This window comes from Theropithecus gelada, chromosome 11 (assembly GCF_003255815.1).
Source record: "Theropithecus gelada isolate Dixy chromosome 11, Tgel_1.0, whole genome shotgun sequence".
In the NCBI taxonomy this organism is placed as follows: Eukaryota; Metazoa; Chordata; class Mammalia; order Primates; family Cercopithecidae; genus Theropithecus; species Theropithecus gelada.
Genome location: NC_037679.1, coordinates 80,506,000 through 80,527,678, shown reverse-complemented (window position 1 = coordinate 80,527,678; position 21,679 = coordinate 80,506,000). Strand labels below are relative to the sequence as shown.

General features: G+C 44.5%; 1 protein-coding gene across 2 annotated transcripts in view; it reads left to right on the top strand.

The window, feature by feature from the left end:
• Window positions 1–1,608: 1,608 nt before the first annotated feature.
• Window positions 1,609–21,679, top strand: part of ANAPC5 (anaphase promoting complex subunit 5) — a 48,530-nt gene continuing 28,459 nt past the window's right edge. For both annotated transcript variants that reach the window (XM_025401312.1, XM_025401311.1), the window contains exons 1-7: window positions 1,609–1,937; window positions 7,145–7,224; window positions 8,024–8,133; window positions 9,000–9,192; window positions 14,221–14,287; window positions 18,060–18,161; window positions 19,735–19,925. In XM_025401312.1, coding sequence (XP_025257097.1) covers window positions 1,731–1,937; window positions 7,145–7,224; window positions 8,024–8,133; window positions 9,000–9,192; window positions 14,221–14,287; window positions 18,060–18,161; window positions 19,735–19,925 — 950 coding nt within the window. In that variant the 5' untranslated portion in view covers window positions 1,609–1,730. The remainder of the gene's footprint in view (window positions 1,938–7,144; window positions 7,225–8,023; window positions 8,134–8,999; window positions 9,193–14,220; window positions 14,288–18,059; window positions 18,162–19,734; window positions 19,926–21,679) is intronic.

Below are 21,679 nucleotides of genomic sequence, written 5' to 3'. Positions count from 1 at the left end.
TTTAAGGTTGAATACTAGTTTATTCCACAGACCCTTTGTCAAACCTTATTTATGGTATACACATATGCAAAAATATCCTAAAGAGCTGGGAGATTGTAAGTATGCTTTTTCATTAATGGAGTGAGGCATAAAAATAAACCAAGGCAAAGAGCGAGCTTAAGTAAATATTAAATTCCTGGCAAAAGCCAGCTTCTCCTTTCACAAATAAAAGATAGTTATACAATAATTATGTATGGTAACTAAAACACACAGAGTTCTCAAGATAGGTAAGTTAGCTTGTATTTTAAGAGATCAATGTCCTCTTTTTCGATAGCATTATTTAGCTTATACGCATCTGCCTTCTTTTTTGTTTTTGTGAATAATGCATATTCATTCATTATTCATTAAACAAATAGCGATTGAGAAAACAAAAACCAGGCATGAGGCTGGATGCCGTGGTCCATGCCTTTAATCCTAGCAATTTGGGAGGCTGAGGCAGGAGGATCACTTGAGTCCAGGAGTTCGAGACCAGCCTGGACAACACAGTGAGACCTCGTGTCTACAAAAAATAAAAAAAATTAGCCATGCGGCCAGGCGCGGTGGCTCATGCCTGTAATCCCAGCACTTAGGGAGGCCGAGGTGGGCAGATCACCTGAGGTCAGGAGTTCAAGACCAACCAGTTCGAGACTAGCCTGGCCAACATGGTGAAACCCCATCACTACAAAGAATACAAAAATTAGCCGGGCGTGGTGGTGCGCTCCTGTAGTCCCGGCTACTCAGGAAGCTGAGGCAGGAGAATTGCTTGAACTCGGGAGGCAGAGGTTGTAGTGAGCCGAGATCAAGCCATTGCACTCCAGGCTGGGCGACAGAGGCTCCGTCTCAAAAAAAAAAAAAAAAAAAGAAATGCAGAGTACAGATTTTGTAGTTTATTAGGTAGGAAACCGACTCACCATAGGGAGGTGATATTGTTTATCTTCTATTTCACGTAAGGATACATGACCACTGGCAACCTGACCTGGCTGTCTACAAAGGGCATTTGTTGTGAAACGCTGAAGAAAAATCTCATGTTCCTATCTTTAAAAAGACAGAGTTAAATGAAACTCCTAAACATTTGAGTTTAAAAGTAACATAATGAATTAAATACATACTTTAACGGTGTAAATTTAATTTCGTTACTTTTAAACAATCATTTAAACATTGAATTTGAACTATTTTCAAATTACAAGAACAAGCCAGGCGCGATGCCTGTAGTCCCAGGAGCTCGGGAGGGTGAGGCGGCAGGATCGCTCGAGCCCAGGATTTGGAAGGGTGCAGTACTTCTTTGATGGCGCCTATGAATAACCACTGCCCTCCACCCTTGGAAACAGCGAGATATCGTCTCAACAACAACAACAAAACCACATGGGGAGCTCCTCAGTTCCTTCGGCCCCGACCCCAAGCATCGACTTTGCCTTCCATCCTATCCCTGTCCACGTCGCCTGGGAACCTGCTCCCACTCGGCAAGAGTTTCTGTAGGGAATCAGTCTTTGGGTGCAACCTGCGCCGCACTCTTGTACATTCTGATTGGCTGAGGCCATCCCATGTGCACTGATCGACTGCTCTGATTGGTTAACAACATGCCGCGAGCACGCGGATGCCTGTTTCCTGGGATACTGTGGGGGCGGGCGGAGATGTAGACCCGGTAGTGTTGTGCCCTGTGGTGAAAACTGGCGGCAGCGCGCCGCGGGCCCGGGACTTAGTCTCGGGCCGCCATGGCCAGCGTCCACGAGAGCCTCTACTTCAATCCCATGATGACCAATGGGGTGGTGCACGCCAATGTGTTCGGCATCAAGGACTGGGTTACGCCGTACAAGATCGCTGTGCTGGTGCTGCTGAACGAGATGAGCCGCACAGGCGAGGGCGCCGTCAGCCTCATGGAGCGGCGGAGGCTCAACCAGCTGCTCCTGCCCCTGCTGCAGGTGAGAGGCGACCGCTGGCTCCTGTTCGTGCAGCAAACTTTCACTGAGCATCTGCTCTGTGCGGAACCCTGGGCTTGAAGACACGTGTGTCTATCAGATACTCACCCTGCCTGGAGGAACGTGAAGAAATAAAGATAGCTACTACCGCTAGCTAACGCGTACTGAGCGTTTACGGTGGGCCAGGCGCTTTGCATGCATTTATTTATTTTTGCAAGTTCATGTCTGGCTCCAGTATTTATTAGCTGAGAGTTAGAATCTCAGATCCTGTGTCTTCTGTAAAATGGAGCGTTGGAGACACAGGGATAAGTCATACAGGCTCCCTGTCCTAGAGGACCGTAATAAATAGTAAAAATGCCGTAAAACCGGGCCGGGCGCGGTGGCTCACGCCTGTAATCCCAGCACTTTGGGAGGGCCAGGCGGGTGGATCACGAGGTTAGGAGTTCAGAGACCAGCCTGACCAACGTAGTGAAACCCCGTCTCTACTAAAAACACAAAAAATTAGCCGGATGTGGTGGCGGGCACCTGTAATCTCAGCTACTCGGGAGGCTGAGGCAGCAGAGATCGCTAGAACCTGGGGGGCGCAAGTTGCAGTGAGCCGAGATCGCGCCACTTGGCGAGATGTCGCCAGCTTGGGCGACAGTGCAAGACTCCATTTCAGGAAAAAAAAAAAAAAAAAAAAAAGGCGTAAAGCCAAGGACGAGCATTGATTGAATACTTAACTGTGTGCCAAGCACTTCGCTTAAAATTTGTTTTAAGTTATTTTTTGAGACAGGGTCTCGCTTTGTCGCCCAGGCTGGAGTGCAGTAGTGTGATCTCGGCTCACTGCAGCCTTGACCTCTCAGGCTCAAGTGATCCTCCCACCTCAGCCTCCCAAGCAGCTGGGAGTACAGGAGCGGGCCACCACGCCCAGCTAATTTTTTTTTTTTTTTTTTTTTTTAAACGGAGTCTTGCTCTGTCGCCCAGGCTGGAGTGCAGTGGCCGGATCTCAGCTCACTGCAAGTTCCACCTCCCAGGTTTACGCCATTCTCCTGCCTCAGCCTCCCGAGTAGCTGGGACTACAGGCACCCGCCACCTCGCCTGGCTAGTTTTTTGTATTTTTCAGTAGAGACGGGGTTTCACCGTGTTAGCCAGGATGGTCTCGATCTCCTGACCTCATGATCTGCCCGTCTCGGCCTCCCAAAGTGCTGGGATTACAGGCTTGAGCCACGCGCCCGGCCTTAATTTTTAAAATATTTTTTTGTAGAGACAGGGTTTTGCCATATTACCCAAGCTGGTCTTGAACTCCTGGACTCAAACGATCCTCCCGCCTGGTCTCCCAGAGTACTGGGATTACAAGTGTGAGTCACTGCGCCCAGTTGTCATGTGTTATTTCATTTTGCAGACACAGGTCTAGCTCAGATACTTAAGTTCCTTAATTCATTTGGATCTCAGTTTTCTGTCTGTAAAATGGGAACAGTAGTAGAAACTGTTACTATATGTAATAAATGCTCAGTGTTACTAGTATTTTCATTTTAATGTGTTCACATAGGGCATATATCTTCCCGTATAGCAGTTGTGGCATTTCGATTTATATTCATGGTTACGTGATTGACAGCCTTCTCCCCCATTAGACAGTAACCTCCACGAGCGCAGTACTTAGTTCTGTTTTTGTTTAGCGGTACATTCCCGAAGCCTCCTGAAAAGTCTAAATAGTTTTTTGTAAAATTAATGAAATGCGATGGAGGTAAATGAGTGCACTGAGGTGAATGGAGACGCTTTTTTTTTTTTTTTGAAACGGAGTCTCGCTCTGTTGCCCAGGCTGGAGTGCAGTGGTGTGATCTCGGCTCACTGCAAGCTCCGCTTCCCGGGTTCACGCCATTCTCCTGCCTCAGCCTCCTGAGTAGCTGGGACTACAGGCTCCCGCCACCATGCCCAGCTAATTTTTTTGTATTTTTAGTAGAGACGGAGTTTCACCTGTGTTAGCCAGGGTGGTCCCGATCTCCGGACCTCGTGATCCGACCGCCTCGGCCTCCCAAAGTGCTGGAATTACAGGCATGAGCCACTGCGCCTGGCCCAAGGATTTCTTACAGAAAGTGTGAAGCTGTGTCTTGATGGATAAGCATTCTCTGTTGAGTAATACTGATGGCAGAAACAGATCTGGGTTCCTGGGCCTCCATATTATGGGATCTTAAGAGATAAACTTAATAAAATTAGTATCTAGAGTTGCATTTATATTCCTTAGTATAGTTTATAAAGGATTTAAAAAAAATTATCACTTGTATTTGTGGGTGAGGGGAATGGGAGGAGGGGAGAACTGAGGACACCACGGTTAAGAGACTTACCCAGTTAAATAAAAGGCGCGTCTTTATAACTTATAGCTCCCAGGGCTAGCCACGTTTGCTATTATTATAAATGCATTTCCCTCCATTGTTAAAGTTAGGATACTAAAATTTTGGTAAATAAAAGGCCGAGTGGCCGGGCGCGGTGGCTCAAGCCTGTAATCCCAGCACTTTGGGAGGCCGAGACGGGCGGATCACAAGGTCAGGAGATCGAGACCATCCTGGTTAACACGGTGAAACCCCGTCTCTACTAAAAAATACAAAAAACTAGCCGGGCGAGGTGGCAGGCGCCTGTAGTCCCAGCTACTCGGGAGGCTGAGCCAGGAGAATGGTGTAAACCTGGGAGGCGGAGCTTGCAGTGAGCTGAGATCTGGCCACTGCACTCCAGCCTGGGCGACAGAGCTAGACTCCGTCTCAAAAAAAAAAAAAAAAAAAAAAAAGGCCGAGTGCGATGGCTTATACCTGTAATCCCAGCACTTTGGGAGGCTGAGGTGGGCGAATCACTTGAAGTCAGGAGTTCGAGACCAGCCTAGCCAACATGGTGAAACCCCATCTCTGCTAAAAATACAAAAAAATTATCTGGGCATTGTGGTGTGCACCTGTAGTCCCAGCTACTCGGGAGGCTGAGGCAGAAGAATCATTTGAACCCAGGAGGCAGATGTTGCAGTGAGCCGAGATCGTATCACTGCACTCCAACCTGGGCATCTGTCTCAAAAAAAAAAAAAAGAAAGAAAAAAACAGTGATTCTGGTCTCTTAACTCTCACCTTCCTGCTCATGCTGTTTTTTGCTGTTTAGAATTCTCCTTTCTGGTTTTTAAACTGGCTAACTACTATACAGTTATTTAATTTTTTATTTTTAAATTTATTTTTTTAATTAATTTTTTTTTTTAAATTGAGACCAAGTCTCGCTCTGTCGCCCAGGCCGGAGTGCAGTGACACAATCTCGGCTCACTGCAATCTCCGCTTCCCGGGTTCATGCCATTCTCCTGCCTCAGCCTCCCGAGTAGCTGGGACTACAGGTGCCCGCCATGACGCCCTGCTAATTTTTTGTATTTTTTAGTAGAGACGGGGTTTCACCGTGTTAGCCAGGATGGTCTCGATCTCCTGACCTCGTGGTCTGCCTGCCTTGGCCTCCCAAAGTGCTGGGATTACAGGCTTGAGCCACCGCGCCCGGCCTGTGTTTTTTAAATTTTTTTTAGAGTGGTGAGATCTCACTCCCTCAGTCATCTGGGCTGGAGTGCCGTGGCGTGATCATAGCTTACCATGGCCTCCACTTCCCGGGCTCAAGCTGTCCTCCTACCTCAGTCTCCTAAGTAGCTGGGACTGCAGGCACCTGCCACCATGCCTGGCTAATTTTTAAATTTTAGTAGAGATGAGGTCTCCCTATGTTGCTCAGGCTAGTCCTGAACTCCTGGGCTCAAGGGATCCACCTGCCTCAGCTTCCCAAAGTGCTGAGATTATAGGCATGAGCCACCACACCTGGCCCCCTGCTGTACAGTTTTAATCAAAATGTATGTAGAGTTCATGTAGTAGCATTCCAGCCAGACCTCAACTCCTTTACTAACTGTTTGACTTCTTAAATTAGTTAATTTTTGGCTGGGTGCCTAGACTTTGGGAGGCCGAGGTAGGAGGATCACTTGAGCCTAGTAGTTCAAGAGCAGCCTGGGCATGGAGTTTCACCATGTTGGCCAGGCTGGTCTTGAACTCCTGACCTCTAGTAATCTGCCTGCTTCAGCCTCCCAAGGCACTGGTATTATAGGCATGAGCCACTGCGCCAGGCCCTGAATGATCTTTTTAATGGCTGCATTATATTTCACAGTAAGAAAAGCAACATAATTCAACTCTGTATTATAAATTAAGTCTCTATTGGACTTACAGGCTCTTTTCAGTTTCTCTTCATTTCAAACAATGCATGCCAAAATAACTCCCCTAGAAGTGCAATTGCTGGGTTATCCGCATCTAAAGTTGGCATATATGCAGTCACCTTATTCTCTGAAAAAGATTCTGTATTTAGTTTTAAATCTCAACTAGACTGTAATCTTCTTGGTAGCTGAGGTTGCATACTCTTGTTCCTCATGGTACTCTTTTTTTTTTTTTTGGAGGCGGAGTCTTGCTCTGTTGCCCAGGTTGGAGTGCAGTGGCATGATCTTGGCTCACTGCAACTTCTTTCTCCCAGGTTCAAGCCATTCTCCTGCCTAAGCCTCCCAAGTAGTAGCTGGGACTACAGGTGTGTGCCACCATACCTGGCTAATTTTTGTGTTTTTAGTAGAGACGGGGTTTTGCCATGTTGTCCAGGCTGGTCTTGAACTCCTGACCTCAGGTGATCCACCCGCTTTGGCCTCCCAAAATGTTGAGATTATAGGCGTGAGTCACTGCACCTGGCCTCTCGTGGTACTCTTTATAGACTTCAGCGCATAGTATGTCTGCCTATGTTACAAGGTTTGGGAGAAGATCAAATGAGATTATGTTTGTGAAAAATAGTATTTGTTTAGTGTTTTCCAGTTTACAAAGCACTTCGTATTATCTTATTTAATCTTTGCCAAAAACAAGGGAGATATTATTATCTCCATTTTGTTGATGAAGGAAACTAGGGCTCAGAGGTCACAATTTCGCCATGGTTACAAAATTAAGAAGGAAGGAACAGTGGATCCTCAGACTATAAATCCTGTGTTTTTTTTCTATTTTAAACCATTCCACTGACGAGACAAAAATGGTATGCAAATGTGAAATATTACTTTAGTGTTTTAGGTACATAGAAAAATCCTTATTTGCATATTTGGAGTGATTATTAAAGCAGAGGGGTTGATAAATGAATTTATGTTTGCAATTCTTTATCAGTCTCCAGCTCTTTAAAATGTATCCATACCTCCCTATCTCCCCTTTACACAGGGCCCAGATATTACACTGTCAAAACTTTACAAGTTAATTGAAGAATCTTGTCCACAACTGGCAAATTCAGTGCAGATCAGGTAAACTTCATTTTCTTCTTTATATATGAAAAGGTGTCAAGGTAGACGAAAATCACAAAAGGGTATGTGGTAGTTAATTCTTTTAAAAAGATACCTTTATTATTCTAGGTTGTTTTCCCAAGAACTTTTACTTGGGTTTTTTTTGTTGTTGTTGAAAAATGGATAGCTTTTTTTTTTGGAGACAGGGTTTCACTCTGTTGCCCAGGCTGGAGTACAGTGGCACAATCAGGGCTCACCGCAGCCTGGACTTCCTGACTTCAGGTGATCTTCCCACCTCAGACTCCCGAGTAGCTGGGACTACAAGCGTACACCACCAAACCTGGCTAATTTTTTGTAGTTTTAGTAGAGATGGGGTTTTGCTGTGTTGCCTAGGCTGGTCTTGAACTCCTGGGCTTAAGCAATCCGTCCGCATCTACCTCGCAAAGTGCTGGGATTGCAAGTGTGAGCCACCGCACTTGGCTGAAAAATTGATAACATTAAACATACTGTTTTATAGCTTTTTTCCCCAAATTTTATAATTCTTTACCCATCTTATTCTTTTCAGTCACTGCGGATAATTGCATTTTTACTGGTTGATGTGATAGTTTGACAAATTTTATGATCAAGAAAACAACAATGATACTTTTCCTAAATATGGGAGTAACATTTTGAATCATGAAGTTTGTTTTATGAGCCACCATTTTATACAAATCTCTGAATTGCCTGTAAACTACATTATTCGAGATAATTGAGGAATATGAAACGAGAGAAGTTGTTCAAAGGGCCTTTCTAAAATATGCACCTCGATTTTCTCATTCAGAATCAAACTGATGGCTGAAGGCGAGTTGAAGGATATGGAACAATTTTTTGATGACCTTTCAGATTCTTTCTCTGGAACTGAGCCAGAGGTTCACAAAACAAGTGTAGTAGGTATGAAACTCTTCTAAGAAGAGCAGAGAGTATTTTCATTGAAGTGAGCAGCTTTCTAAGTCATGTCTGTCATTGCTCTGCTATATCTGTGAACAGACTCAGTGGGGATGTTGGAGGTGTTGCAGTTTGTATTTATTGCCTTGCTGTTTTGATCTATATTTAAATCATTAACTGTGGAAAAGCACCTTCTGTTTTGTCTACAATAGTAAGAGTCAGAGCCTGGTCCTGGGGTTTTTGGGGGTTCCCAGCTCTTTCTCTCACAGTCTTCTGGATCACTTGCCTGCATGGTCCATCTGTGAGTGAGGGTCACCAGCCCAGACTTACGAAGAGAGGTAAGTAAAAATACATTACTGATACAGTATGCAAAGTGAGGGCATACATGGTGTTTCTTTGATGCTTTTCTATTAGCTTTATCCCATGCTCTATCCCTCTGGCTTTTTTGCATGGTAATTTTTATGTTATTCAGCATGAGCTGTTTCTCTATCTCTTCCTATGTGCCAGGCTCTGGACGTGTAAGATAGACATGGAATTTCCTCTTATGGAGATTACCTCTGGTTGGGGTAGCCAGTTGGTAAAAGTAAACACATAAATATCATTTCAGATAATGTAACAGCCATGAAGAAAGTAAAATGGAAGCCTTCAGGTGGAGGTGGGGTGGGTAGATTGAGCCCTGTATAAGAAGAAACCAGCTTTGTAAAGGACTGGGGAAGAACATTCCAGGAGGAGGGAATGGCAACTGCAAGTGTCTCTTTCTTATTCTTCTGAAGGAAGAATTGCAGCAAACAGTTGTTGCCGCTGTGGAGTTGCCGTTGTGTAGCCTGGATGTCAGTTAATGCTTTCCCTTTGTCTCTGGTCTTATTTTGTAGGTTTGTTTCTGCGTCACATGATCTTGGCCTACAGTAAGCTTTCTTTCAGCCAAGTGTTTAAACTGTACACTGCCCTTCAGCAGTACTTCCAGAATGGTGAGAAAAAGACAGTGGAGGATGCTGATATGGAACTGACCAGTAGAGATGAGGGTGAAAGAAAAATGGAAAAAGAAGAACTTGATGTATCTGTAAGGTAATTTGGCTTTTTCTGACAGGGATCCTTTTTCTGCGAAATAGTGTAATTTTTAAGTGCAGTAAGTCCTTGTTCATGTAGAGTTCATGTGCTGCCTTATGCTCTTTTTACCCCTCCAGATCTGGGAAGTTAACTGATAAAGGCTGCACCAGTGGGTCCCTTGCCCTCTGACTTGTGATTGGCCAATGGGAGTCACTGGCAGGAAATCCCAAGGGCCAGGGAGAATAAGGTGGAGTGTGGATTCCTTGGGGGTCCTGGGGAGCTGGCTGTAGGGTCACAGCTTCCGTCAGGTTGCCCTTTCTGCACTCCTTCAGCGGGTTCGGTCACTAGGAGCAAGTGTTTGTCGGCCCCAGGTGAAAGGTTCCCACTGTTACCAGTGCGGGGGACTATGTTGTCTCTTATGACTTCTCTGTTCTTTCCCCTACTTTTGTAAAGTGATCTTTTGTTAAACTCTTCTCAGACTACTCAATTCGAATGTGTTCTTTGCTTTCTGCTGGGTCCCTGACTGGTATTGTTCGTTAAATCAGAGTGAAGTAACAATTGATTAATTCAGTGAAAATTTACTGAATGCCTCCTAAGGTCTAGTCTCTAAGGAAGCTGTTGTAAGGAAGTTACTCACCTAGTTGGCCAAGCCCAAAATCCAGTAGTGTCCTTGATTCCTCCGTGCCCTTCACCCCAGTCCCTCAGCAGATCCGGTCAGTCCTTCCTCCTTGCTATGTTTGGAACTTGTTCACTTATTGCACGGCCACTGCTACCCGTGGAGTCTAAGCACCAAACCTCTACCAAATCTGCTCACCAAATCTGCACTAGCTTCAGTTTTCTTCTTGACTTAACTCCTGTCTCCCTACATCTGTTCTTCAGGCAGCATCCGGGGAAGCCCCTAAGAATATTAATCAAATCCCAGCACTTTTCTGCCCAAACCCTTTGGAACTTACAGAGGAGTCTGAGCTTACCATGGCTTCAGTGCCTGTATAACCCGGCCCGATGATCTTCCCTGACCTCTTTCTCTTTACTTTCCCCTTCCCTCTCAGCATCGTGACTGCTCTGGCTCTCCTTCAGTTTCCTGACTACTCCAATCAGTTTCTGCCTCAGGTTGCCTGGAATGCTCTTCCGTGGCTGCAGGTTGCCTGGAATGCTCTTCCGTGGCTTTTCACCTCGTGTGCTCCCTTTCACCGTTCAGATTTCAGCTCAAGTTTCCTCAGACAGGCCTCCCTGAGCACGAGGTAGCCCCTATCCCAAATACTTGCTTTTTCTTTCTTTTTTTTTTTTTGAGTTTGAGTCTCGCTGTCGCCCAGCCTGGAGTGCAGTAGTGCGCTATTGACTCACTGCAACCTCCACCTCCTGGGTTCAAGCGATTCTCTTACCTCCGCCTCCCATGTAGCTGGGATTACAGGTGCCTGCCACCATACCTGCTAATATTTTTGTATTTTTAGTAGAGACAGAGTTTCACCGTGTTGGCCAGGCTGGTCTCAAACTCCTGATCTCAGGCAGTCCACTCGCCTTGGCCTCCCAAAATGCTGGGATTACAGGCATGAGCCACTGCACTCAGCCCCAAATACTTTGTATTTCTTTTTTTTTTTTTTTTTTTTTTTTTTTTTTTGAGACGGAGTCTCGCTCTGTCGCCCAGGCTGGAGTGCAGTGGCCGGATCTCAGCTCACTGCAAGCTCCGCCTCCCGGGTTCACGCCATTCTCCTGCCTCAGCCTCCCAAGTAGCTGGGACTACAGGCGCCCGCCACCTCGGCCGGCTAGTTTTTTGTATTTTTTAGTAGAGACGGGGTTTCACTGTGTTAGCCAGGCTGGTCTCAAACTCCTGACCTGGTGATCCACCCGTCTCGGCCTCCCAAAGTGCTGGGATTACAGGCTTGAGCCACCGCGCCCGGCCCTTTGTATTTCTTTATTCCTCCATACCTCTGATCACTAAGTAACCTTCTTAAGCTTGCTTGCTTATCTGTTTCCCCTGCCTCTTCACCCCTTGAGAACTGAGACCCTTCTCTGTCTCGTTTCATCACATTTCCCCAGTGCTTAATAGAGTGCCTGACTCATAGAATGTGTTCTGCACCTGAATGTTGGATGAATCAATAAGTCTATCACCCATACTGGTAACTGGCCCGGTAACACACTTTGTATTAACTGTCCTTTCTTTTGCTGTTTTACTTCTCCTTCCCCGACTACTATTATCTGGGATTGCTTCCAAATAAACTACTTGTACTTGCAGGCAAAAAGATATGTATTTCATATTCCCTGGTGTCAAAGAGCTTGTGGTCTGGTGAGGAAGGCTGACAAGTAAACAGATACAGTGTCCAGAGCTCTGAGAGAAGTAAGCGCCTCCTGCCCTAAGGAGGTGGTCAGGGGACCTTATCATTTACTGGGAGCTTATCATTTACTGCATTGTAGGTTGTTAGGCTACCGTAATCCCCAGGGTGGCAGGGGGTGACGTTGTTTATAAATGGGGAATGCTTATCGCACTTTCTTTTTTTTTTTTTTTTTTTTTTGAGACGGAGTCTCGCGCTGTCGCCCAGGCTGGAGTGCAGTGGCCGGATCTCAGCTCACTGCAAGCTCTGCCTCCCGCGTTCACGCCATTCTCCGGCCTCAGCATCCCGAGTAGCTGGGACTACAGGCGCTGCCACCTCACCCGGCTATTTTTTGTATTTCTTAGTAGAGACGGGGTTTCACCGTGTTAGCCAGGATGGTCTCGATCTCCTGACCTCGTGATCCGCCCATCTCGGCCTCCCAAAGTGCTGGGATTACAGGCTTGAGCCACCGCGCCCGGCCTGCACTTTCTATGAGTAGTTTTTGTGCTGTTACATGATTTGTTCAGCACACATTGGGAGCAAGAGGATAATAGTACCATTAACTGCTCCCCAAAACTCATTTCCTGACAAATGCTTCTTGTCTGGTGGAAAGACAACATAGTGTGTGGTTAAGAGTCTGGCTCTACAGTCAGACCCACAGGTTTGCCTGCTGCTCCTCTGCCTTTGGTCTGTGAGACCTTGGGCAAGTTACTCACCCTTTCTGTGCTTTGAGCTCTTTATCTGCAAAATGGGGCTCATACCACTTACCCAGAGGGTTCCAGAATTAAATGATAAATTCATACAAAGTTTTCAGAACTATGCCTAGAAATGTTAACTGTTATTATTCTCTACTTTCTTTTAGTTATTTCTCCTCAGAAATGCTTATAGGCTACAGTGTTATCCTTTTTCTAGCTACTTTATATGCTTAAAGTAGCAAAGTGTCACTTCTGCAGAAATGTTAAAATTCAGACTTTTCTTATTTGGATTGGTTTTCTCTCAAATTAACTTGATTTATTTAGGTCTAACTCCATCTTTTTGTTTTTATCTTATTCCAAGAAGTCATTTATGTATAATCTAATATATTTACTGTAAAGGTACATGGTTTCAGAAAATTGTGCATATTTAGTAAACTGAATTTAATCATGAAAATTGAAGAAACGTTTTCTTTTTTTTTTTTTTGAGACGGAGTCTCACTCTGTCGCCTAGGCTGGAGTGCAGTGGTGCTATCTCAGTTCACTGCAAGCTCCGCCTCCCGGGTTCACGCCATTCCCCTGCCTCAGCCTCCTGAGTAGCTGGGACTACAGGCGCCCGCCACCTCGCCCGGCTAGTTTTTTGTATTTTTTTTTTTTTTTTCTGAGACGGAGTCTCGCTCTGTGGCCCAGACTGGAGTGCAGTGGCGCGATCTTGGCTCACTGCAAGCTCCACCTCCCGGTTCATGCCATTCTCCTGCCTCAGCCTCCCGAGTAGCTGGGACTACAGGTGCCCGCCACCTCGCCTGGCTAGTTTTTTGTATTTTTTAGTAGAGATGGGGTTTCACCGTGTTAGCCAGGATGGTCTCGATCTCCTGACCTCGTGATCCACCCGTCTCGGCCTCCCAAAGTGCTGGGATTACAGGCTTGAGCCACTGCACCCGGCCAGTTTTTTGTATTTTTAATAGAGACGGGGTTTCACCATGTTAGCCAGGATGGTCTTGATCTCCTGACCTCGTGATCCGCCCATCTTGGCCTCCCAAAGTGCTGGGATTACAGGCGTGAGCCATCGTGCCCAGCCTGAAATGTATTCTTTAAATTTAAATCTAACTAATGATTATAATTCTTTGTCTAAAAAGAAATTACTTTGTTAGAGAACCTTTTTATTTTATAGGGTGTTCTTACGTATATTTTTAAACTCTTTTTTAAAGGAAAATTTCAATTTTTTAAATTTTTGTGATCTTTTCTTTTTTTTTTTTCTTCTTTTTTTTTTTTTTTTTTTTTTTTTGAGATGGAGTCTTGCTCTGCCGCCAGGCTGGAGTGCAGTGGTGTGATCTTGGCTCACTGCAACCTCCGCCTCCCAGGTTCAAATGATTCTCCTGCCTCAACCTTCTGAGTAGCTGGGACTACAAGCACACACCACCATGCCTGGCTAATTTTTTGTATTTTAGTAGAGATGGAATTTCACCATGTTAGTCAGGATTGTCTTGATCTCTTGACCTTGTGATCCACCTGCCTCGGCCTCCCAAAGTGCTGGGATTACAGGCGTGAGCCACTGCACTTGGCCTACTCTATGTTTTCTTCTAAGAGTTTTTAGTTTTTTTAATTTAAAAATGTACTATTTATTTTTTATTACTAGCAGGTGGAAGGAAGATCTTCTAAGAGTTTTGTAGTTTTTGGCCTCACATTGAGGTCTTTGAGTCTTTGTGAGTTAATTTTTGTTTATGGTATTAGATAAGGACTCACCATCATTCCTTTGCATGTGGATGTGCAGTTTTCCCAGCATCACTGGTTGGAAAGGCTGTCCTTTCCCTATCAAATGGTCTTGTCGCTGTTGCCAAAAACCATTTGACCGTGCGTGCCAGGGCTTCTTTCTGGGCTCACTGCATTGATCTCAACATCACTTTTTAAGTTTTTCTTTCCTAGTTCTGAGGAGAGAATTAAATTTTTTGAACTCTTTTGATACAAGAATCCATTTGATTTTATAAATGTTATCATTTTCACTTATGTATAATTCTTTACTATTTTTGTTTTTTTATTTTTTCCAGAGAAGAGGAGGTATCTTGCAGTGGGCCTCTGTCCCAAAAACAAGCAGAATTTTTCCTTTCTCAACAGGTAGGTGAATTCTGTAGTTTATCATGAACTTCTGTTTTAGTCCTGTGATGTGTGTCATGGCATAGGCCCGTTATGTGCATAGGTTTGTTAGTGAATCTGTGTCAGCCTTTACTCTTGGTCCCCTCTGCTTCACTAACGAAGCACTTGTAACTCTGTGCCCCTTCCTATTTTGTGTGTGATTTTATTTTTCTATTAAAGTTATAATCAAGGTTCATTTAGTAATGGTATGTGACTAACAGCCTAAAACCCTGTGGTTTAAAAGACTTGCTTCCCTTCTCTCAACATTTTATTATAGACATTTGCAAACGTAAAGAGAGCCTGAAAAGCAGTGTATGTAATTACCCATACCTATTACCTTGATTCTACAATTAATATTTCTGTTTTATTTATTTATTTATTTAATTTTTTATTTATTTATGTTTTTGAGACGGAGTCTTACTCTGTCGCCCAGGCTGGAGTGCAGTGGTGTGATCTCCACTCACTGCAAGCTCTGCCTCCCGGGTTCACGCTATTCTTCTGCCTCAGCCTCCCGAGTAGCTGGGACTACAGGTGCTTGCCACTGCGCCCGGCTAATTTTTGTATTTTTAGTAGAGACGGGGTTTCACCGTGTTAGCCAGGATGGTCTCGATCTCCTGACCTCGTGATCCGCCTGTCTCGGCCTCCCTAAGTGCTGGGATTACAGACGTGAGCCACAGCAGCCAGCCTATTTATTTATTTTTTTGAGACGGAGTCTCGCTCTGTCGCCCAGGCTGGAGTGCAGTGGCACGATCTCAGCTCACTGCAAGCTCTGTCTCCCGGGTTCATGCCATTCTCCTGCCTCAGCCTCCTGAGTAGCTGGGACTACAGGTGCCCGCCACTGCGCCAGGCTAATTTTTTTTGTATTTTTAGTAGAGATGGGGTTTCACTGTGGTCTCGATCTCCTGATGGGGGTTTCACCATGTTGGTCAGGTTGGTCTCGAACTCCTGACCTCAAATGATCCATCTGCCTTGGCCTCCCAAATTGCTGGGATTACAGGCATGAGTCGCCACACCCATCCTGTTTGCCTGTTAATTATGCTAAAACAAGTCCTGATATGGAGATGCTTTCAATTTTTATTCTGAAAGTCAAATTATCTTCTCCTACCTGTTTTCTTCCACAGCGTTTTGTTTTTTTTCCCTCCCCAGATGGAGTGTCGTTCTTGTGGCCCAGGCTGGAGTGCAGTAGTGTGATCTCGGCTCTATTAAAACACAAAAATTAGCTGGTGTGGTGGCATGTGCCTGTCGTCCCAGCTACTTTGGAGGCTGAAGCAGAAGAATCACTTGCACCCATGAGGCGGAGGTTGCGGTGAGCCAAGATTTCGCCACTGCACTTCAGCCTGGGCGACAGAGCGAGACTCCTTCTGAAAAGGAAATTAAATTAAAATTAAAAAAATTAAAAGGCAAACAGCAAAGGTGTTCTTGGGCTCTAATACTTTGGAAAAAAGCATTTACAATAAATGTGACAGTGAAAGTTTAGATTTTGGATTTGGTTTAGAAATCGTATTTTCAGGCCAGGCGCGTTGGCTCACGCCTGTAATCTCAGCACTTTGGGAGGCAGAGGCAGGTGGATCACCTGAGGTCAGGAGTTTGAGACCAGCCTGGCCAACATGGAGAAGTACCATCTCTACTAAAAATAGAAAAAATCAGCCAGATGTGATGGTGGACGCTTGTAATCCCAGCTACTTGGGATGCTGAAGCCAGAGAATCGCTTGAACCTGAGAGGTGGAGGTTGCAGTGAGCCAAGATCGTGCCACGGCACTCCAGCCTTGGTGACAGAGCAAGACTCTGTCTCAAAAAAAAAAAAAGAAAAAAGAAAGAAATCATATTTGATGATGAGACAAAGTTTACAATATAAAATGAAAAGAACAGGAAATAAAGTTACAGATCATATTCTGATTTTGTTAATATAATGTGTGTATATACATTATATAAATTTAGAATACACTCTGTATTGTAAACATATTGTGAGTTTATTAAAAATATAATGTGTATACACAATATATGTTTACAATACAGGGTGTATTGTAAATTTATATAATGTGTATACACACATTTTTTTTTTTTTTTGAGACGGAGTCTCACTCTGTCGCCCAGGCTGGAGTGCAGTGGCCGGATCTCAGCTCACTGCAAGCTCCGCCTCCCGGGTTTACGCCATTCTCCTGCCTCAGCCTCCTGAGTAGCTGGGACTACAGGCGCCCACCACCTTGCCCGGCTAGTTTTTTGTATTTTTTAGTAGAGACGGGGTTTCACCGTGTTAGCCAGGATAGTCTCGATCTCCTGACCTCATGATCCGCCCATCTCGGCCTCCCAAAGTGCTGGGATTACAGGCTTGAGCCACCGCGCCTGACCTACACACATATTTTTAACAAAATCAGAATATGATATGTAACATATATCTACACACATACACACGGAACAAAGACTCGATAATATACACTAAAGTATTAGTAGTGTTATTTCTTGGTAGTGGGATTGCAGAAGATTTTTGTTTTCTTCTGTAGGTTTTCTATATTTTTGGAATAATTTTTCCCCCTACTACACCTACATAATAATTCTTTTTTTTTTTTTGAGACTGAGTCTTGCCCTGTCACCCAGGCTGGAGTGCAGTGGCACGATCTCAGCTCACTGCAACCTCTGCCTCCCGGGTTCAAGTGATTCTCCTGCCTCAGCCTCCCGAGTAGCTGGGATTACAGGTGCGTGCCACCACACCCGGCTAATTTTTTGTATCTTTAGTAGAGACAGGGTTTCACTGTGTTGGCCAGGTTGGTCTCCAACTCCTGACCTCATGATCTGCCCGCCTTGGCCTCCCAAAGTGCTGGGATTACAAGTGTGAGCCACCACACCTGGCCAATAATTTTCTATAATGATATAAATTAACAATGGAATTAGAAATTATTTTTACTTAAAAAAAATTTTTTTTAAGAAATTATTTTTAAATAGAGATGAGGTCTCAGTATATTGCCCAGGTTGTTCTTGAACTCCTGGGCTCAAGCAATACTCCTGCCTCAGCCTCTGCCTCCCAGAGTTTTGGGATTATAGGCATCAACTACCACACCCTGCCCTTAGAAATTACTTTACTTATAGAAAAACTCATCTAGGTAAAATTGGAGTAAAGTGTCTATAACCCAGTTAAATGTAAACATTTAATTTGTAGCTAACTTTCTACATATGTTATATAATTGTTGCTGATATCATCCATATGAAACAAATAAGTAGGGCTGGGGCAAGGCACCTGGCTCCTATAAGGCCTCATACAGGCACTGGAAAAGAAGCAAACACGTTACTTGCCTGGAAGGAGCTTACAATCTGGGATGGGGTTAGATTGGCAGTTTTACTATAGTTTGATAGTGCTACAGGAAGGTAAATGCAGAGGGCTTATGGGAGCATGGAGGGGCTTTTAGGATCTCACCTCATCTAGAAGGTGACAGAAGCAGGTGGCCTGGAGGATGAGCTAGGCGTGGGCGTGGGTTTGCTCAGCCTTGGGTAGTATATGGCTGGGGAGTGATGGGTGGGAGGCTTGGTGTTTCTGGAAGAGGAAAGTGTTTTCGTATATGGTCAAGAAGAGAGCATGTGGCAGGGTCCACCTTCAGTGTGCCTAGAGTGAGGGGAGACCAGCCAAGGCTGGCTAGATGAGGGGCCAGAGCCTGAAGGGACCCCTGTAGGAAAGAAAATAATCAGGTGATGCTAGTTAGTTTATCTTTTCATATGTTTATTGACCCTTTCTTTCTACTGAGTTATCATTTTTAAATTTCAGGCTTCTTTGCTAAAGAATGATGAGACTAAGGCCCTCACTCCAGCTTCCTTGCAGAAGGAGTTAAACAATTTGTTGAAATTTAATCCTGATTTTGCTGAAGCGGTGAGTCTTTCCCAGAATTTGTTGCTGTGTTAGAAAGGAATGACAAGGCTACTTTTTTGTTTGTTTGTTTTTGGAAATGGAGTCTTACTCTTGCCAGGCTGAAGTGCAGTGGCATGATCTTGACTCACTGCAACCTCCGACTCCCTGGTTCAAGCGATTCTCCTGCCTCAGCCTCCTGAGTAGCTGGGATTACAGGCACGTGCCATCACGCCCAGCTAATTTTTGTATTTTTAGTAGAGACAGGGTTTCACCATGTTGGCCAGGATGGTCTTGATCTCCTGACCTCATGATCTGCCCGCCTCGGCCTCCCAAAGTGTTGGGATTACAGGCGTGAGCCACTGCGCTCAGCCAAGGCTACTTTTTATATTGAGTAGCTTTGCAAATGAGGATCAGCCCATTGGCCCAGGTTCTTGAAGGAAATCATGTTCTTGGCAGGCAAACAACTTGGTATAGGTCGCAAAGCTCCTCCCTCCCTCCCTGGGCCATAGGCGATTTCTTCAAACTCTTGATGTTCTCTTTCAGTCATCATCTCCCTGATGTTGTAAAGTTTAGACTGGAGATAATATACTAGACTGATGCAAAAAACTTTGTTTGTTTGTTTTTTTTGGAGACTGAGTTTCGCTCCTGTCACCTGTGCTGGAATGCAATGGTGCAATCTTGGCTCACTGCAACCTCTGCCTTCCAGATTCTAAGTGATTCTCCTGCCTTAGCCTCCCGAGTAGCTGGGATTACAGGCACCTGCCACCATGCCTGGCTCATTTTTTGTATTTTTAGAAGAGATGGGGTTTCACCATGTTGGCCAGGCTGGTCTCGAACTCCTGACCTCAGGTGATCCACCCTCCTCAGCCTCCCAAAGTGCTGGGATTATAGGCGTGAGCCATTGCGCCCAGCCCAAATGACAGTTTTGAGGCTGAAAAGCTCTTTTCCTTTCTCTTCTTTTGTCAGTGTTTATTTTTAAAGTTCTAATAATTACATTCCTTAATGGATTTTTTACTCGGAAAATTTTCTTAAATAGTATTTGGATTTTCCATCTGACTTTGTGTGTAGAAATATATCTAGTTTGCTTCCTAGTAACTGAGATCTGCCTGTTAGGAAAGTTTCGGTGACTCAAAAAAAAAAAAAAAAGTAGAAAATAATTAACTTAGTAGGCTAGTAAGTCTCAGTGTGTTTTAACTTGTACATTAATAAAACTTAATTTTATAATTTGTATATTAATTCAGGTTTTAGGATCTTTAATTCGGAACTCTAAGTTTTCCTCAATATTTGAACTAGGTAAGGCCCAGTATTCTCATCTATCACTCGTGTGACCGGTGACATAGTGGCGTATATTTGAGATAAAACTGACACAAATACTAATGGAACTCCCATTTTTAATTTGTGGACTCCCTCTAGGGGGAATGTGTCTTGAAGCTGTTTTATTCTGCCTCTAGGGAGAAGATTAAGCTAAACTATGACCATCTTATTAGAAGGGTATGGTATACACTAGTGTTTGTAGCCAGTGGAACTCTCTGCAGTTGTCTTACACAAGATGTAGTTACAGCATTTAAAATACATTGATTATTTCTTGTTTTAGCATTATCTCAGCTACTTAAACAACCTCCGTGTCCAAGATGTTTTCAGTTCAACACACAGTCTCCTTCATTATTTTGATCGTCTGATTCTTACTGGAGCCGAAAGCAAAAGTAATGGGGAAGAGGGCTATGGCCGGAGCTTGAGATACGCCGCTTTGAATCTTGCTGCCCTGCACTGCCGCTTTGGTCACTAGTAAGTTTATAGACTTTCGTCCTTGCGCAAATTGAAGAAACTGATAACAATAAAAGATCTGCTATTTGGCCGGGCGCGGTGGCTCACATCTGTAATCCCAGCACTTTGGGAGGCCGAGGTGGGTGGATCACGTGAGGTCAGGAGTTCAAGACCAGCCTGGCCAACATGGTGAAACCCCATCTCTACTAAAAATACAAAAACTAGCCAGGCATGGTGGCAGGCGCCTGTAGTCCCAGCTACTCAGGAGGCTGAGGTAGGAGAATGGCTTGAACTCGGAAGGCAGAGGTTGCAGTGAGCTGAGAGCGAGAGCACGCCATTGTACTCTAGCCTGGGCAACAGTGAAACTCCGTCTCAAAAAAAAAAAAAAGATTTGCTATTTTGTGGAGAAAAGAAAAGGGAAAAGAAATGGAAGAAATGAATTCTGAAATGTTAATTGTGATGTATTTTTTAAAAATGTATTTTTTAAAAAGAAGAAAAGAAAGAAACTCATTAACGTGGACTAGTCAGTAACTTCCATAGAGGGAACCTTTTTTGCACTGGAATAAAGTTAATGAAAACCTTCTGTCTAAATAGTCTGCCCCCTAGTGTCACTATTTAACATTGCCATCTTAGTGCCTGGCCTCTTTCATTACTTCTTTTTTTTTTTTTTTTTTTTTTTTTTGAGACGGAGTCTCGCTCTGTAGCCCAGGCTGGAGTGCAGTGGCCGGATCTCAGCTCACTGCAAGCTCCGCCTCCCGGGTTCACGCCATTCTCCTGCCTCAGCCTCCCGAGTAGCTGGGACTACAGGCGCCCGCCACTTCGCCCGGCTAGTTTTTTGTATTTCTTAGTAGAGATGGGGTTTCACCGTGTTAGCCAGGATGGTCTCGATCTCCTGACCTCGTGATCCGCCCGTCTCGGCCTCCCAAAGTGCTGGGATTACAGGCTTGAGCCACCGCGCCCGGCCCTCTTTCATTACTTCTAAGAACAACAGGCCGTTCAGTGGAAAGAAAATTAGGTCATTAGGCCAGAGAGTCCCTAAAGGATTTTTTGGAGGTAAAAATGGGGATGCAGAAGCTATTTTTCGTATTTCAAAAAGCCAGAAGGCAGTTGTGCCTTTACTGGATGAAAGACTACATAGGCTTACTAAAAGTCACGTTTGCTTTCAGATAGAATTCAGGCCGCTCAGTCAGGTGACACTGGTTTATACTGTTGCCTCGATATGCCTGTGTTTTTAATGAATAGAAATAGGAAAATTGGTCAATTATTTTTTAGTAAATAGAATTAAGTAGATAAAACAACTTTCAAAACATGGAGACTATCTTGGAAATAATAAAATCATGTAAATAATGGCAAAAGGTGGGAAATTACTAATTCAAAGATCCCTTTGCCCCCCCACCTGCCCTGTGGTTTTTTACCAGTTGAGAGAAGTGTAGTGTTTGCTATAGGCATCCTTGAATACAGACTATAGCGTGTATTAATGGGAGTATAGTGTCCACAGTTCAATAATGGAGATGTCTATCCCTTTCTCTGTGTGTCAGGCAGCACCTAGGGAATTCTTTTTATTTCTGGTTGTCAGGTTTTGTTTTGTTTTTTTTTTAAGAGACAAGGTCTCACTCAGTCACCCAGGCTGGAGTGCAGTGGTGTGATCATAGCTAACTGTAACCTGAAACTCCTGGGCTCAAGCAAGCAAGCCCTCTCAGCCTCCTAGCTATGACTACAGGCATGCACCACAATACCCAGCTAATTTTTTTTTTTTTTTTTTTTTTTAGATGGGG